Source organism: Galeopterus variegatus, unplaced genomic scaffold, assembly GCF_000696425.1.
Source record: "Galeopterus variegatus unplaced genomic scaffold, G_variegatus-3.0.2 Scaffold129, whole genome shotgun sequence".
NCBI classification, from domain to species: Eukaryota; Metazoa; Chordata; class Mammalia; order Dermoptera; family Cynocephalidae; genus Galeopterus; species Galeopterus variegatus.
The window spans coordinates 415,329-432,892 of record NW_007726240.1 but is presented as its reverse complement, the minus strand read 5'-3'; the positions used below and the strand labels follow the sequence as shown (position 1 = coordinate 432,892).

At 42.6% G+C, this 17,564-nt stretch overlaps 1 protein-coding gene across 1 annotated transcript in view; it reads right to left on the bottom strand.

Moving 5' to 3' along the window:
• Positions 1-17,564, bottom strand: part of PCSK2 (proprotein convertase subtilisin/kexin type 2) — a 287,440-nt gene that overhangs the window by 63,520 nt on the left and 206,356 nt on the right. Inside the window, exon 6 of the mRNA XM_008588485.1 lies at positions 2,610-2,686. Within this exon, the coding sequence (XP_008586707.1) occupies positions 2,610-2,686 (77 nt within the window). The remainder of the gene's footprint in view (positions 1-2,609; positions 2,687-17,564) is intronic.

Sequence of the window (17,564 nt, the reverse complement as noted above, 5' to 3'; positions counted from 1 at the left end):
CCGGAAAAAAAAAAAAAAAAAAAAAAAAAAAAAAAAAAAAAAAAAAAAATAATGATGACCTCATGACCGATTTTATTTCCTCTGTACCCCAACCTATTCTTCTCCCTCCCGCCTCAAGTCATAGAAAATACTGTAATACCAGGCATAATATCATTTCATCCCAGAGGGAATTTTTAATAAACCTATCCTACACTTATGGGAAGGATGCTTTATTCAAATCCTCTTTATGCAAAGCAGGAATCATCTCCAGGACGGTGCCAACCTTTTGGACCAAGGATTCTCCTAGTGCTGTGGTCTCGAACTTGGACCTGCCATCCTCCCACGATCACTTACAATAGTAGTTATATTTTGTGAGGTTGTGATTTGCACTGTGGCATCATCCAGTCATGGTAGTAACAAGCCATAGTGGATGACGATCTTTGAAAATGTCTTGATAATCGGGAAAAACCCATTTGTTGGTCAAAGTGGACATTCCGTCTTCAGTCACTGGCTCCCTGAGACACAAGGATCATACTTGCCTGAGTCCCTGTGACTGTGTCTGGGGTAATTGGACACTTGGGAATTCTTACTGCTGACAGTGATGAATTTTATTACACTCAGCACTGATTAGTCCTAATTAGAGGTTTATAGCTGGTTTAAAATGGTACTTTCAAGAACAAGTTTGCCAATGAAAATATGTAAGGGAGAAGACATTTCCTTAGTGTTTTTGTGTCTTTAGGAGTATTCTTACAGCACAGCACACAGGAAGATTTGGTCGGGGGAGACTGTGTCCGGGTTCAGAAAATGGAGTTGGGGGAAACCATTCTGTTGATTATATTTCTATGACTGGATCAATCTCTCAAAGATTAATTTCGTGCCTACTAGCTACAGAGGGACAGCAGGGTGCTGGCATGTGTGTTGCTGCTGTCCTTTCAGATGTTCGTGTGGACAGTTAGTAATCAACCATGCTGAAGCCAGACCATTGCTCTCGCTCGTCTCAGGAGTTTCCACACTGCCATTGCCAAACATGTCTAATCCCTGGCTCAGTGGCATTTATTTGGTAGTTTCATATCCCTGCGTCTGAAAATGGTTTATTTGCTGAGGGTATGGTAGGATCTAGGGTTATAGGTCATGGGGGTAAGAGATATAAGTCATGGGGGGGCGGGTAGAATGCCAAAAGTTCTCAGACCTTTTCAATACATTCTCACTCTCCAAACACACATTCCCAAGCACTGCATAATTTTTAGGCTGAAGATGAAATTAGTGGAGAGTAAATCGTGCTACTGGACATCAGCAATGACCTTTTAAAAATGTTACAAATTTTAATTTTATTTCTTTATTCTTTTCTGCATTTTCTGTAAGCCCTGGAACCACCCCTGCCACTCCCAGGTCAACTTGCTAACAGCTGAATCTAAGCTACCTGGCCCACTGTGGATCTGCCCCCGGCTACTCTCTGGATATCATGATTCTTGTAGATACTTGGTACAAAATTGCATTTAGAAACAATTTGTAGCATGGGTCTAATCTTGGCTTTGACTTGGACACTAATTTTTTGACCAGGGAAACCATTCAAATTTCTGAGCCTGTTTTCTTATTGCTAAACTGAAAATGACACTTGTTTTTATCTATTATTAGGTTGCCATGAGAAGTGAAAAAAAAATGGCTAACATGCTCTGGACATATTTTTATACCACTAATTGAAGTTTATATGTTTTCATGAACTTAACCCAAGGACATCAATAACAGAGAGGCACCAGGCTGAGCAATTACAGGATTTTTTCCTTGAGCAAGCCATGCATCTTTATTTCTTGATATTTCTTATAGGCAATTAACCATCTGAGCAAGATATTTACTTGAAGAAAAAAGAGACTGCATTTACATGTTTAGTAGCAAACAAGCTTGAGAAAAATTATATCTTTGAATGGGCTATTTGGATAGTTTTACCTTTATCCCAAGTAATACTTCAAATTTCTGCCAATCACACTTACTCTTTTGTTGAAAGGGTCCACATAAGCTGTTATAGGGTTATAGCAGAAACACTTTTCTTTTTCTTTCTTTTTTTCCTTTTTGTCTTTTTTCGTGACTGGTAACGGGATCGCAACCCTCGGTGTCGCACCTGCACCGCGCTCAACCAGTGAGTGGACCGGTCTCTATATGGGATCCGAACCCTCGGCAGGAGCGCCGCCGTGCTCCCAAGTGCCGCACTCTACGGAGTGCGCCACCGGGCCGGCCCAGAAACACTTTTCAAAAACATATAGATGCAGAACCAAGGGGCAGAAATGTTCTCTGCAGTTGTTACAACAGAACAGGCGAAATCAGCATGTTTTAAATCACCTCGCAGTGGGTTGAAAAAGGACTTTTTATTTCTGTTTTCTTTATCTTTAGTAGATTAAAGTGGCAAACGGTTTCTAGTTGAACAGAATGAATTAGTCAAAAGATAATTCCAGAGGAGCACTGTAATATTAAAAACCCCACAAATTTAGAGAATGCAGCTCTAAGAAGAAAAATCACAATACAATTTACTGAAGCATTGGGATTATTTTGCTGATAATATTCAAGTTTTAAGCAAAATAAAGCCAAATGAAACCCCAAAGCCTAACATCAAAGATACCTCCCAAGGTGCAGTTTACCTGTTAAACCAGTCGTCTGTGTATCGGGGATAAGGATAGGGGTCGTTGCTGCTGAAGTCATAACTTGCTTCGGCGTTCTGAAACACACGAGGTATCTCATTAGGTCAAAAAAGCCAGAGACACAGTCAAGGGAAATGCTGAAGGACTGTTTTATGTTTATAGTTCCTGCCTGGAGTGCTGTGTTAATGTTCCACACTGGACCAGCTCCTGCAAGATTGAGACAGAGCTGACATGTGTCCTTGGAGCTTTCTAGCCTCCCTTCATAACCTTTCCCGGGCTTCCTTGTACTATTTGAAGCCTTCTAGGGGTTAGCAAATTTGAGCCCTGCGTTCTCCAGGACTGTCTTCACTTTAAGTTGTAATGGATTTTGCCTGGAATCCCGGGCTTAGGGAAAGCTTCCTTATGCTTCCTTGGGCTGATGGCCAGAACGTTCTAGTTTCCATGTCACAAGTGAGATGGCCTCTGGAGTTTCCTTGCTTTAAACAGAGGGCTCACTTCCAGCTCCCTCTTTCAGACTGGCATAAGGTTTGTCTCCTTTTCCCTTATTGGGTGTTAAAGCCCTGCCCAAGCCCCTAACATTCATTGTCCACAATTGACCTCTTTTATTCACTCAACAAATAGCATTGGGTCTAGAGTATGTCAGAGTCTTTGCTAAGTATGGGAATCCAGTGGTGGCATCCCTGCCCTCTGAAACTTACAGTCTACTTGGGGACAGACATCAATCAAACGATCGAACAAATAAATATACAATTATGAACTGAGATATGTATGTACTATTACACCGTACAGCATATGATTAGAGGTGTAAAATTCTATGTAATCCAACACCTCCATTTTTTTTCCCATTGAGAGGTTTTTTTTTTTTTTAACATTTAGGTCTTTCTTTGATCTGCCTTTTATTTTGGTCTACGATGGGCAATTGCCCACTATCATTTGGTGAAAAATCCACTCCTTCCCCTTCTCCGATTGCCCAGGGATGCTGATCTCTGTGAAATGCCTCTCTCAACTCATTTTCCCTTTCTTTGTTTTGGGGTCTACAACAAAGACCCAAGATTGTTTCTTGGTCCTCAGTATCCATCAGGCTAAGAAATATTGGGTTAGATGCATATTCCAGCTTTTTTCATATTCTTAATTCCATGGGTCCCGAGTGGTATGAGGTAAAACACTCTACTTTGTGATACACTTTAGTTTGCAAACCTAATGTATTAGTGGCATAATGTTTTTAAGAGAAAATTCATTGACTTCATTAATTTTTGTTTTGATTTGTTGGAGGACAAAGGGCTGCTAGCCACTGGTAGTGATAATGATCAGAATTATAGTACTAACTTATTTAAATTAAAGTTGTTAAAAATTTTGAAATAAAAATTCCCATTTGGGCAGGAATCACCCTGACATTAGGACCCGTCTTTTTTCCTTGACTATTAAACTTATCTAACCTTTATTCCACAATTAAGGTCTTTATGCAACACCAGGCCTTTAGAGTCTTCCTTTCTCTGCTGACCATAATTATTGACGAGTTCCCAGTTTTTTTCCTCCTTCCCCACTTAGATCCCAGATTACTTTCATTCACTTTTAAAGTTAAATTCCGTATCTGGTCTGGAATGCTTGTCTCTGGGAGACACTCTCAAATTTGGCATTTTCCCCCCGACTTTCCTTGAGATATTTGTATTTCAGTTTTTTCAGGGATACTATTTTGAAATAGTAACTTCTTTGTCTTCCTTGAGTATGTTTGGTTGCTTCTAACCTTCTCTGAAGTTTTTAGAGGTAAGAGCAGTTTTTTTTTTGGTAGAGTTAGTGGGGTAGGAATACTGAGAGAAATACAAGTTAATACTTTTTCTTTTGGGCTTTAAAACTGATACTGAAACTTAAGCAATAGATTTGGAAGACTATTTGCTAAGTCTGCTTTGTTTCTCCATAGATGAGATTGAAATTCCCTGGTCCAAGGAGGGTTGGATAGGAGGTTCAGTATGGGTAGCCACATGGGACCCTCAAGGGGTCTCGAGTGCTACCTCCTTCTTCTGAGCTGCATTCTTGGGGTGCAATGGGGGTCTGTTGGAATGTCCAACCTCAGAGAGGTCTGAGACTCAGTCCATGACAGGGACATGGAGTCGCAGATCAGAAGTGGCTCTGTGAGGTGTCTTAGCTGACAGGCTTGGGGTGGCACTCTGTGTTTCCCTGATTCGCAGTGCAGAGTAGGGAGCAGCAGAATATTCTTTTTTTTTTTTTATTTTTTTATTTTTTTAAAATTTTTATTTTGTCAATATACACTGTATATGATTATTATGGCCCATCACCGACACCTCCCTCCCTCCTCCCTCTCTCCCCTCCCCCCCAAGAATGTCTTTTCCGTTTAGCAGCAGAATATTCTGACCCTGACCCTCAGCAGCAGAGCAGGGAGGCTGAGAATGGTGGGGACATGACATTGGGAATCAGCTGGCCTAGAAAGTTCTGGAGGTCAAGATAATGAGGAGCTAAGGCTTAGGCAGGATCTGTGTGAATTGACCACTGAGGCCAGTGGAAATGGGGATGCTGCAGAACCCAGAGTGGACAGATGATGGCAAATCAGCATCAGGGCCTCTGTCTCTCTCTCCTTAATGCTGTGTTAGTCCTTTGAAGCTCGAGGGCAATTCTGGAGACAGGAAGAGTGGGGGTAAAACCTGAGATGACCAAAATCAAGTTTCTGTCATCAGTGTAATTAGGCTGGCAGACAGAAATTAAGTTCAATTAGAGAAAAATAGAGAATTTCTGCACCTTTGCACTTGCTGCCCGAGTCACTGGTTTCACGAACTTTCCACTCTGGCCTATCTTTCTGCTTCATCGTTACCACCTGGGTTTGCATTGAGGCTTCCTGCTCACCCTGAAGGGGGTGGGACAGGGATTCTGACAGCAGACCTTGTAGCCCAGAACCCACGACTTGTGACCACTTTTTTTTTTTTGTCTTTTTCCGTGTCCGGCAACGGATCGCAACCCTCAGTGTTGCCCCCGTACCGGACCGGGGACCGCCAACGGGATCGCAACCCTCAGCGTTGCTCCCGCGCCTCGCCCAGCCAGTGAGCGGGAACCGGTCTGTATGTGGGATCCAAACCCTCGGGCGGGAGCGCCGCCGCGCTTCCCAAGCGGCACACTATCCAGTGCGCCACCGGGCCGGCCCGATATAACAAGGAGAAAGGCCATGTCCTGTCTGGGGTCAAACTCGCTCCTGAATGTTGAAATGGGTGATAACTTAGAACCCCCAATTATTCTGTTGTTTTTACAATTGTGTCCGGCAATGGATCGCAACCCTCAGTGTTGACCGCGTACCGGACCGGGGACCGGCAACGGGATCGCAACCCTCGGTGCTGCTCCCGCGCCTCGCTCAGCCAGTGAGCGGGAACCGGTCTGTATGTGGGATCCGAACCCTCGGGCGGGAGCGCCGCCGCGCTTCCCAAGCGGCACACTATCCAGTGCGCCACCGGGCCGGCCCGATATAACAAGGAGAAAGGCCATGTCCTGTCTGGGGTCAAACTCGCTCCTGAATGTTGAAATGGGTGATAACTTAGAACCCCCAATTATTCTGTTGTTTTTACAATTAATTTAATGACTAATGCTTAATCCCATGGGTAACAGTCCACACTGAGCATTAAAGAAGGCATACGATTGTTCTTGTTTGGCTGACTGTTTTCTGGCTAAAAATCAAATGGTGTATAGCAAGAAAGAACAATGAGCAATATTTTGCAAGGGTTCTGTTTATACTTCTATAGCCAAACCGAATCATTTATTGATTTGAATTACAATGTTGTCTCCCATAAAATTATTTGTGTACAGAAATAAGTTAAACTGGACTCGAATTATACTGGACTTTTCTATAATAGTAACATGGACATTGGGGGGAGTAGTGTTTTAGTAAATTTAATGTTGGCATCTGAGGCTAAGCCAGGTGCTTGTTTTGTTTGGACTTCTCTAACTTCTTTCTAAAATGCATTAGTCTATATTTTTTGTGTGTGTATGCTTTAGATAATACTAGCTGTTCAGTGAAAATAATTTAATCTTTGATGATTCAGGGTCAGGATGATTCAGGGTCATCATCAAAGGCTTGAATTATCATAGCACCATCACACGGAAAGTGAGAAGATTGGGTTGCATCCAAATTGACCTCAGGGCTTCCCTGGAAGTTATTTCTGGAAGAAATGTCTGATAATGGCTTGTTTTCTCTTATAAAAGTTGAGTGCAGGGTAAACAAACAAACAAACAAACAAACAAACACCTCTGCTATTTAATAATTCCAACGCTTAATTTCTGAGTATTAGAATACATAGACAGGGGGCCGGCCCGGTGGTGCACTGGATAGTGCGCCGCTTGGGAAGCGCGGCGGCGCTCCTGCCCGAGGGTTCGGATCTCACGTACAGAACGGTTCCCGCTCACTGGCTGAGCGAGGTGCGGGAGCAACACCGAGGGTTGCAATCCCGTTGGCGGTCCCCGGTCCGGTACGGGGGCAACACTGAGGGTTGCGATCCGTTGCCGGACACGGAAAAAGACAAAAAATAAATAAATAAATAAAAAATAAATTAAAAAAAAATAAAAATGAAGACAAAATAAAGACATTTGCAGACGAAAGCCAAGAGAATTCATTACTGTCAGACCTGCACTACCAAAAAAAAAAAAAAAAAAAAAAAAAAAAAAAAAAAAAGAATACATAGACAGGAAGGAAGCCTTAGACTTGGTCTTAGCTAGAAAGGTTAATAATTATGGGTTTGGCCTTGTTTGCATGATGCACTTTTCAAACAGCTGGCATGCATGCACAATAAGCAGGGAAAGGACAAGGGACTTACCCATTTTTATGAAATCCTCTGACTTGTTATATCGGAGGTGCTGCATTTGTGTGGCTGGACTCACCATGAAGACTGGTGGTGAAAGATGGAGGTTCCTGAACCCAGCAGTACCCATGCCCACTGCTTACACATTTGCAGAGAAGCCTCTGAGGCACTGAGATCAACTCCAGCTCTGACATTGCCATCCTTACCCCCCAAATCTGGAATTTAATGCCTCTGTGGCTAGTGGGCCTCCCTCTGCTGGGCTGCACACCACCAGTGTGTCTGCAGGTACCAGCCTGATGTATGGGAAGAAAGAGAGGCATTAAAGTCAGATAGACCTGGGTTTGAAACTAGGCTGTTTTTGGCCTTGAGAATGACTCGGTGTGGGCATTCTCTCACCTTTCTCTTCTCCTTCTCCTTTCTTTGATCATCTAAAGCAAAGGTCTTAAAATAGGTCCCACAGGCCAAATCCGGCCCACATCCTGTTTGTGTAAATAAAGTTTTATTGAAATGTAGCCACATCTTTTTGTTTACAAATTGCATATGGCTGTTTTGACACCACAACAGCAGAGAGTTGTGACAGAGGCCTGCAAAGCCTGAAATATAGATAGTAAGTACTATCTGGCCTTCTACTGGAAGGTTTGCTGACCCCTGACCAGTGTCCCAGGCTTCTTGGACTCCCAGCTGCCCTCTGATAGCCTACACTGTAGTATCTCACCCAGTCTTTGTCTGCCTGGGTACTCTCTTTGCTCTGAGACGTACCTGTCTCATGGCCTGTTCCCTCTACATGGGCACAGCTGCTGAAAATAAATCTAATATAAACTAGTCTAACTGCATTGTTAGGAGTTTGAAGCTCACCCCTCCTGTGTCTCATGCCAGTCAAAGGAGGGTTATCAGGCAAGTCACTGCAGAAAATTGGGGCTCAGCCCACCAAGGCCCTGATGGAGGCGGTGGAGAGCATCCTGCTCCCATGGGGAGGAAGTGTTGCCATCACTTCCACCACCCTGCTGCCAGCCGTTGGTTGAGGGCAGCTCTGGGGGGCCACCAGCTCTCTAGCTCTTTTGTCTTTCCACCTGCAAGGGTCTCATTTGTTCCTATGGTCAGAACATCATTCTGGCAGAGAGTGGTGGGTGATCGCAACATGCAGCCCTCTGGCATGTAGAGGTAATTGTCCAGGTGATACAGGTGTATAAGGTGTCTGCTGCACAAGCCACGTTCATCTTCCATTTTAAAAAGTGCTGCTGCATCGGCATTCTGACAATACCATACTCTTGTAACAGACCAATATATTTAATATGGGCATCTGCCAACGTGATTGAGTAGATGTTTTTAGAGCACCAAGGGGCAAACTCTGCGGTCTGACTACAAATTGGGAAAGTAGCTTCTGCAATCTAGGCTGTCATGTATAGTTGTGCAGGTCATGACTGCACAGGGGTGCCTGTCCAAGGGGAGCAGCTGGGGGCTGCACTGGACTCACCAAGCAGTGTGCCCTGGGGTGTGCCTTAAAAAATAATTAGTCAGCCCGGAGGACTTTTCCTCATTCGTCTGCCCAGAAAGGGGCAACTTTTCTATTTTGTTTGCCCAGAGGGAGGGTGCTGTTTTGCAATTCACCCACTGGTAGGGGGCGCCTTTTTCCATTTCAGACAAATGCACTATGTGTGTACTAGCCTGACTATGAGCCATGACACGGAGTAGGTCTCTATAGTTACAGTGATATACAAGCCCAGACCTCAAAGAAATTGTACCTGTGAGACAAGATGTCTTCTGTGAAACATCAAATAACAGGAGACGTTAATAACATCCCAAACAATAGGAGTTTATGATTGTGAGTACAGTGTGGCATATGATTAACTGCCAGGGTGATTCCACAGCTATAGGAGCACAGAACAAGAAGCTACGTTGCATTTGTCTTTTTATTCTGTATTGTTACTTTCCTTGAAGGCATTTAACCAAATAACCCAGCTAGGAGCTGTGTGACAATATTAGCTAAAATTGCACTGTGCTCATGGACTAATGAAAGAGAAATGAGCTTCCCCAGATAGACTCTTAAACTGCAACCATATTGCCCCAGAACAAAGCTCATCTGTATGGAAACTGAACAGCAAAATAGCCCAGTCCATTACAGTCTGCAGAATTTTGCCATTGTGCCTGCTTGCATCTAATATGGTCATGAGTGAATGTTCCCAACTGTGCCTATTTTGGTTTTCCTCAAATAATTCTCCCACATGCACTTGGTTTAACGATAATGTTCAGCTCACTTTTGACTGAAACCAACATTAAAGGGATTTATGTCTATATTAAGTCTGGCTGTAAAACTTAATGAAATTTAACATTTCTCCAGCACTCTAAAAATTAAAAAAAAAAGATGCATAGGCAGAAATTTCTCTGAAATCCTTCTGCCGTACTCCTAAGGTTTCCAGAGTTGTATCTTTTTCCAGTGACACAGTGCTCTCCAATTGTGGATTTGACACCTCTTCCCATTACTTCCTTCTTGTTCCTTGGAATTCTGTTAGCTTCTCTACTCACTAGAACACTCTCCAGACAAAAGGAATAATGCAATCTAACAGTCAGATCATACAAGTATCACCACACCCCCAGCCTAGTCCTGGGCTACCGGACTTATATTTTCCAGAGCTGAGAAGCTCCATCCTTTGGCTCTCTTTGCCACAACTATCATCAGACTTGGGAGAGGTTCTAAGCACTAAACATAAGAGGAGATAATAATATTAATTCCTAATGTTAACACAATGCCCTAAATTAATAGAGTGCCTTTAGCTTTTTCAAAGGAGTTCAAAGTCTCTTACTTTATTTGATATTCTCCAAAACCCTGTGGGGCTTTGTATTGATGCACCGAAGGGAGGACTGGACAGTTCCTCTAAGTACCAGCCAGGGCAGCACCCTGGTTCATCTTGCTATTTTAGAAGGTTCATGAAGCCTGTATTAGTTTAGGCTGAGGCTTATTTCTACACATGGATTTTAAGAGCTACCCTAAAAGCAAGAATTCTTGGAGCTGACATGATGCATTGAAGAGAAGCTGCCACTCATTGGAATTAATCTCTAAGTGCCATCTCCAAGACAGGCTCCAAAACTTGGGCAGAAACAATTTACATCTTTATTTTCATGAGCTGCCTCCTCAAATTGAGCATTTCCTTCACTTACAGATGTGGAGTACAATCACAATATTAGCAGTACCTGTGAGTTTGTCACCAATATATATTTTCATACCACATTACAGTCGTTGCAGATATGCTGAAGTATCTTTTCAGCAAACCCCTACTTGCCACTAGATTTTGTTATTTAATGCATTAATAAAGAAGAACGTATGTTACAATTTCACAAATGTGTATTTTTAATCTTTTGATAACTGTGTTTCAATATAATTGCTTTCCTTGGTGCTATGATCTGAATGTTTGTGCTCTTCCAAAATTGGTGTGTCAATATCTAATTCCCAAAGTGCTGGCTGGTATTAAGAGATGGGGTCTCCGGGAGGTTACTAGATCATGAAGACAGAGCCCTTGTGAACGGGATTAGGGCCCTTATAAAAGAGGCCTGAAGGAGCTTGTTTGCCTCTTGCACCATGTGACAACACAACAAGAATGCGTCTCTATGAAAAATGGGCCCTCACCAGACACTGAATCTGTGAGTGCCTAGATCGTTGACTCCAGCCTCCAGAACTACGAGCAGTAAATTTCTGTTGTTTATGAATTACCAGTCTATTTTGTTATAGCAGCCTGAACAGACTAAGGAACTTGGTTACACTATGTATTTTGTTTTATGTATTTAAAATATTATTTTGAGAATGAGGGGACACAGGCACTTGTGTAGAAGGTTGCTCAATGTGCAAGTTGGTGTGATCTCTTTGAAGAGAAATTTGGCAATATCTATCAAAATAAAAAATGAACTGGTTGTTTGACCCAGTGATCCTGCCTCTAAGAATCTACTCTAAAGAATATTTGCATGTACGTGAAAGATGTATGTTTATATATATTCACAGCAGCCATGACATAATAGTGAAAGACTAGAAGCAACCTGAATGTCTGACATTGGGGATGAGTTAATAAATCATGGTGCACCCGTATGATGCAAAACTGCAGCTCTGGCAAAGAATGAGACCCACGGCTTGCAATGAACTCATTCCCAAGAAATCTTGGTAAGTGAAGGTAAACAGGCAAAGTGAAGACTAGAGTGCATAGTGAGTGCCCATGTGCATTGAAGAAGGGGGATACTTGATGGTGAATGCATAGAGTATTTCTGGAAAAAAACATGACAGCCTTTTTATAATGCTTTGCCTCTAGAAAGGGGCATGGAAGGAAGACAGTATTTTCATTGTATAACATTTTGTATTGTGTAATTTTTTTTTGCCATAATAATAACAGGTAACATATTGAGTGCTTATTTTGTGCAAGGGACTCTTTTAGATGCATTAGCTCCTACTTATGATGTCCTTATGTGGGTAGTACTCTTATCACCCCATTCTATGAGCAAGGAAACTGAGACACAGGGAGGTTGAATACTTTGCCCAAACCCCCACACTGGGACACACCTCACTAAAGATCCGGGGAAGCCTGTCTCTTACCTTGTATGATCTATTCAATTTTTGTTTTTAGCAGCACGGTTTTAGTTAGTGAGTTCTCTCATTCAAGGGTGGTATAATACCTCTGAGGCCTAAACCAGCAGATTTGCCTCCAATGAGAAGCTAATTCTCCTGCTTTCAACGGTAGGGTTCAACCTGTTTCTTTGTTCTCTGTTGATGATACTGTTCCTTATAGAAGTAAGATTTAAAAAAATTTTTTAAAATTTACTTACGACAAATAACATTGATGATGACTGGATTTCTCAGAAACTGAAATCATGAAAATACTTTCTTTTTTCTGAAGCCTCTTCAACACTACCTGGTGGCCCTGGGGTTTCTGAGCACAATTTGAAAATCACTGCTGAGAATGGAGTTCCATGAGATGCTTATGTGTGGGGCCTGCTCCCCACCTTAAATAACATGGCATTGCAGGGCAGGACTGTGGCTCCCTTCAAAACACTCCTCCAATCCTTCTTACTGTGCCACTGACATAGTCTCTGTCAAGCGCTCCCATGGCTTTAACATCTCCTTATATTTGTTAATCTGTCTTATCTGACAGAGGCAAGCACTAGCGGGCAGAAACATCCAGCTTCACTTGCTTCCACTGCATTTATTTTGACAGTCAATTCTACCTGTCAAGGGATGTTGGTTGTTTTTCTATTTGAAATAGTGATTTACAGTTTCCCTTTAAAATGCATTTATTTATGTTAAAAAAGTGAGTCAATTTAAGGAAACATACTAGGTAAATAAAACCAGTAGCAAAAGTAGCAGTGTGTTGTGACTGATGGACATCTGCGAAACACTGGAATAAAGTAATGGTAAAATTTATGGCTTTCACTTTTCCAGTTATCAGCAGAGGCAGCCTTAAAAGTGGCCGAGAATTGAGTTCTTTAAGAGGGATCTGAAGGAGTAATGGAAAAGACTTTCTGTCCTCAAATCTCAATCCTGCCACTTGCTATTTTGACATTATGGCTTTAATCCTTTTCATTCTGTAGACTGCAGGCTTTTGAAGGTCTTCATTTATGCATGCATTTAGCCAATCATTTATTTACTTTTTTTCATTGATCAAATATTTATTGAGTACTAACAATTTTCCAGGCATCGTGCAATAGCAGGTCACTATTGGAGAGGAAGATGCCCTTAGCTGGGGGGTCTTATTTGCCCTCATGAGCTATTTCATTAGTTATAGAGTTTCTAATGAAGTCTTTAGTTATCAGCTAACAGCAGTTGCTAACTCAGGCTGCACAAGAGAACTGCCTGGAGAACTTTTAGAAATACAAATGCCTGAGCAATCTCTAGATTCTGATTTAACTGATCTGGGGTGGGGCTTGGGCTTTAGTAATTAGAAAAACAAACAACCCCCCCACCTCTTCAGGTGATTCTGATGTATGATGAAAGTTGAGAACCACTGAGCTAACCCCTTTGCTAATTGCTCCTACTCCAGCCCCCTGTGGCCTGTGGATCAGTAGCACTGACATTACCTGAGAACTTGTTTGACATGCAGAATCTTGGGCCCCATCCCAGACTGACTGAGTCTGCATTTTAACATGATCCCCAGGGGATTCATGCACACACTGAATCTTTTATTTGTAAAATGAGTGCCAGGTTTGCCTTGTGCCTCTACTTCCCTTTATGCATCCATCATCTCCAAGTTCTAACCTTCTCCCACTTTACCTCCTCCCCCTTCCACCTAAACTCTCAGACTGGAAGAAGCTGAATTTGATAAGCCACTCATATCTTAGCACGAATACATTCAGTACATTGCCCTTCCCAATATTATTTGCTTTAACAGATGAGAATGGACATTTGAAAAAATAAAAGAACTCAAATCTCTAATAGGAAAGATTGAAAGGTGCTATTTTGGAAGCATCAAGAACTTCTTGGCTTGTCGACTGAAGTTCTTTCTATGGAAAAGGACAGATTCCTTTGGTTCTGAAAGAGAGGCTTGATGAGCCAAAGAAAACAAAACAAAAGCAAGATAAAGTGTGTGGTGATCATGCATAATAGGATGAAATTTTCTGTGCTTCTGGCAGGTGAGGACTATTGGAGGGATTGATTCTTCATGAAAGAAGACTAAAAGTTCAGAGTGAAGGGTTCCCTGCTGTTAAATAAATTTTTGATGAATATTAAGGTCTGAGTTATTTCTGCCTCCTGCTGCTTAAAATAAGGCTTCTGTTAAAACTTTACAAATACACCCAATTATAGACAAACTAAATGCCAAGCCGTATGAACGGCGACAGGAGTTAAAACATTTCTTTTAAAATGTGTTTATATTTCAATACACACTTCTTTTTTTCTTTTTTTTTTCTTTTTTTCTTTTTTCGTGACCGGCAACGGGATCGCAACCCTCGGTGTTGCTCCCGCACCTCGCTCAGCCAGTGAGCGGGAACCAGTCTGTATGTGGGATCCGAACCCTCGGCAGGAGGGCTGCTGTGCTTCCCGAGCGGCGCACTGTAGCAGTGCGCCACCGGGCCGGCCCATACACACTTCTTTTTTTCTTTTTTCGTGACCGGCAACGGGATCGCAACCCTCGGTGTTGCTCCCGCACCTCGCTCAGCCAGTGAGCGGGAACCAGTCTGTATGTGGGATCCGAACCCTCGGCAGGAGCGCTGCTGTGCTTCCCAAGCGGCGCACTGTAGCAGTGCGCCACCGGGCCGGCCCATACACACTTCTTTTTACATCCTGCCTCTTTGCTGAAAAGAAATGATATATGTTTTCTGGATTCTAACAAGTGATATAGACAAACTAAAGCTAACAGTATAGTAAGATGTAATTTGGATTTAGTAAAAACGAAGGTGCACATAGGTAACCCTGAGTGTGCTGTGATTCTGTGCTCAGTCATTGGCCTCTTCATCCAATTTTGATCTCTTTGAGTATCTGTAGATACAACTTGAAGCAGATGCCAGCTTCTGACCCATTCCACCTAGGCAATTGCCCTAGACTGGGTCAATTCTCCCAGTCTGTGCAAGCCCTGCTGGGCTTCTCCCCTCTCCCAGTGGCCTTCACTGCTGAGGTCTCTCCGTGCCCCCACGATGACAAAGTTGACCTTGAGCAAGCTGAATGAAAGCAGCCCCAGCCATGCTGTGAGCCATATCACTTCCTCATCTCTCACATCAGGAGCAGGTGATACTGCAGCAATGGCTAATTTGAGGTTGAAGGAAAAGAAGAGATGTGGGCTTCAGAAAGGCAGTTGAATTTAGCCTTGATAACTTAATGAGAGGTTAAGGTGAGCGATCACAGAAGGTGACTGTAGGGATGCCCTCGGGACTGAAAGGGGACAGCCAGCAGATGGGGTTACACTAGCTGCTGCTATGGAATCGCAGGTGGAAGGTCGAGGGGCCGGGCGTAGCTGGCTCAAAAGGTGATTGGAGCTGCTTCTGGCAGTTGCTTGAAGACTGAGTGTGCTGCCAAGGCCCTGGAATAGCAACCGTGTAAATCAGCTCAAGGAGAGCAGAACGCAGTTCTGGGAAAGGAATCCGAAGGCAATGTGGCAGCCAGGGTCTAAATTTGTGTTGTCAAGGTGACGAGTTACAAGTCAATTTGTGTTTCTCTCTCTTTTGACTGGGAGTTCTCCAGTGCTGTAGAGATGCTCCAGGTTCGTCCACCCTTGCCTGTGCTGTGAGTTTCTGCCCCCCTTTGAACGACTGGGGAGGTCAGGCCACTACCTTTGAGTCCAGGTGTCCTGGGAGAGAGGAAGACACTGGTTTATGTCCCTCCCCCACCCCCGGTGACTGATCACACAACTTCAGTGTCACTTGGCTGTCCTTGTTCAGCACTAAAAATAGCAAAGATGAGTTCACTGATAGCTGAGTCACCTCATTGAAGGGGTTGTTGTGCCCAAGTATCATTTATTGGGCACTTTGTTAAGACTTTGTCTTAAACACATCTTACACAATGTTTCTTTCTCCTGTCAAAAAGCACAGCTATATGGATAATAAGTATATCACACAGGGGTTGTTATTGTACAGAAGCATGTAAGTTTTATATGTAAATTACATATGTGTATGTCAGCACAAATTAATTATGTTTGAGCCTCATCACAGTTTTGAGAGTTGAATATTGTTAATCCCATTTTACAGACAAGAAAACTGAGGCTCAGTGAGGCTATGTGATTTGCTCAAGATTTTTCAGTTAAAAGTTGTGAGTTAGTACTAGAAATGAGATCTTCTGACTCAGAACACATTCTCTTCTCTTTGCCCTGCATGGCATCTGCAGCTCATTCGTAGGATAAAAGGTAAAGAAGAAAAAAAAAAAATGACAAGACTATGAACACCTTGCTTATTCCAGCACACTTGGCACTGAGTGGGAACGTTAAGACCTAAGATACGAGGGAACTTCAAAAAGTTCATGGAAAGGTTTGTATTATCTTTCAGTTAGATTTTCCACAAACTTTTTGAGTATCCTTGTGAGTTAAATGACAGCAAGATGGGAGCTAGCAACGTGAGGCAGGTGCAGGGCTGTGGGTTTCCAACCACTTTTGCATCCCTGATAAACCAAGCTCAAAAATGTGTCAGCAATCTTCTCTCTTGTTTCTTTTTGCTTCAAACAGTTAATCTCTGCTTTGGCGATCTCCTATTCAGGAAAACCTTGCTGAGAGGAGACTATGGAAATAGTGTCATGACCTTGGGAGATAAAGGAAGCATGAGGCACATTGTAAATATCCCGGTGTTTACAGCTGAAAAAAAAGCTAAGTGGATCAGTTCCCTTTCATGAAGAAGTTGAGTCTTACCTTTGAACAAGACCAATTTTATGTTCCCAGCTAATGTGAAATGTGACAAAAAAAGAGACTGATCCCCAACTGTTCTGGAAAAAGATTAAATGCACTTCCAGTTCCTTTCACAGCTATTCATCATTTTAATTGGTTTTGAAGCCAAAAAACTTTGACAGCATTTGTGATGGGAATCTAACTTCATAATTCATAAACTATGGAAAAGTGATTATAGCCTTCATCTGGAGGCCGTGCACATTCCTTATTAAGTTGCTACAAGATGGAACACTAGAATCCATGTTAATCACACAACCCCCCCCTTTTTAAAAATTTTAGTTTATTTTCTCAATATACAATGTGGTTGATGATTGTGGCCCATTACAGAAAACTTTCTCCCCCCTCCTTCTCCCCCCGCCCGACAACCTCCTTTCTGTTCGCTTGTCGTTTCAACTTCAAGGAATTGTAGTTGTTGTGTCTTCTTCCCTCCCCCGCTCCTGGTTTTTTGTGTATTTATTTATTTTTAGCTCCCACAAATAAGTGAGAACATGTGATATTTCTCTTTCTGTGCCTGACTTGTTTCACTTAATATAATTCTCTCTACGTCCATCCATGTTGTTGCAAATGGCAGTATTTCATTCTTTTTTATAGCAGAGTAGTATTCCATTGTGTAGATGTACCACATTTTCTGTATCCACTCATCTGATGATGGACATTTGGGCTGGTTCCAACTCTTAGCTATTGTAAATAGTGCTGCAATGAACATTGGGGAACAGGTATACCTTCAACTTGATGATTTCCATTCGTGTGGATATATTCCCAGCAGTAGGATAGCTGGTCATATGTTAGATCTATCTGCAATCGTTTGAGGCACCTCCATACCATTT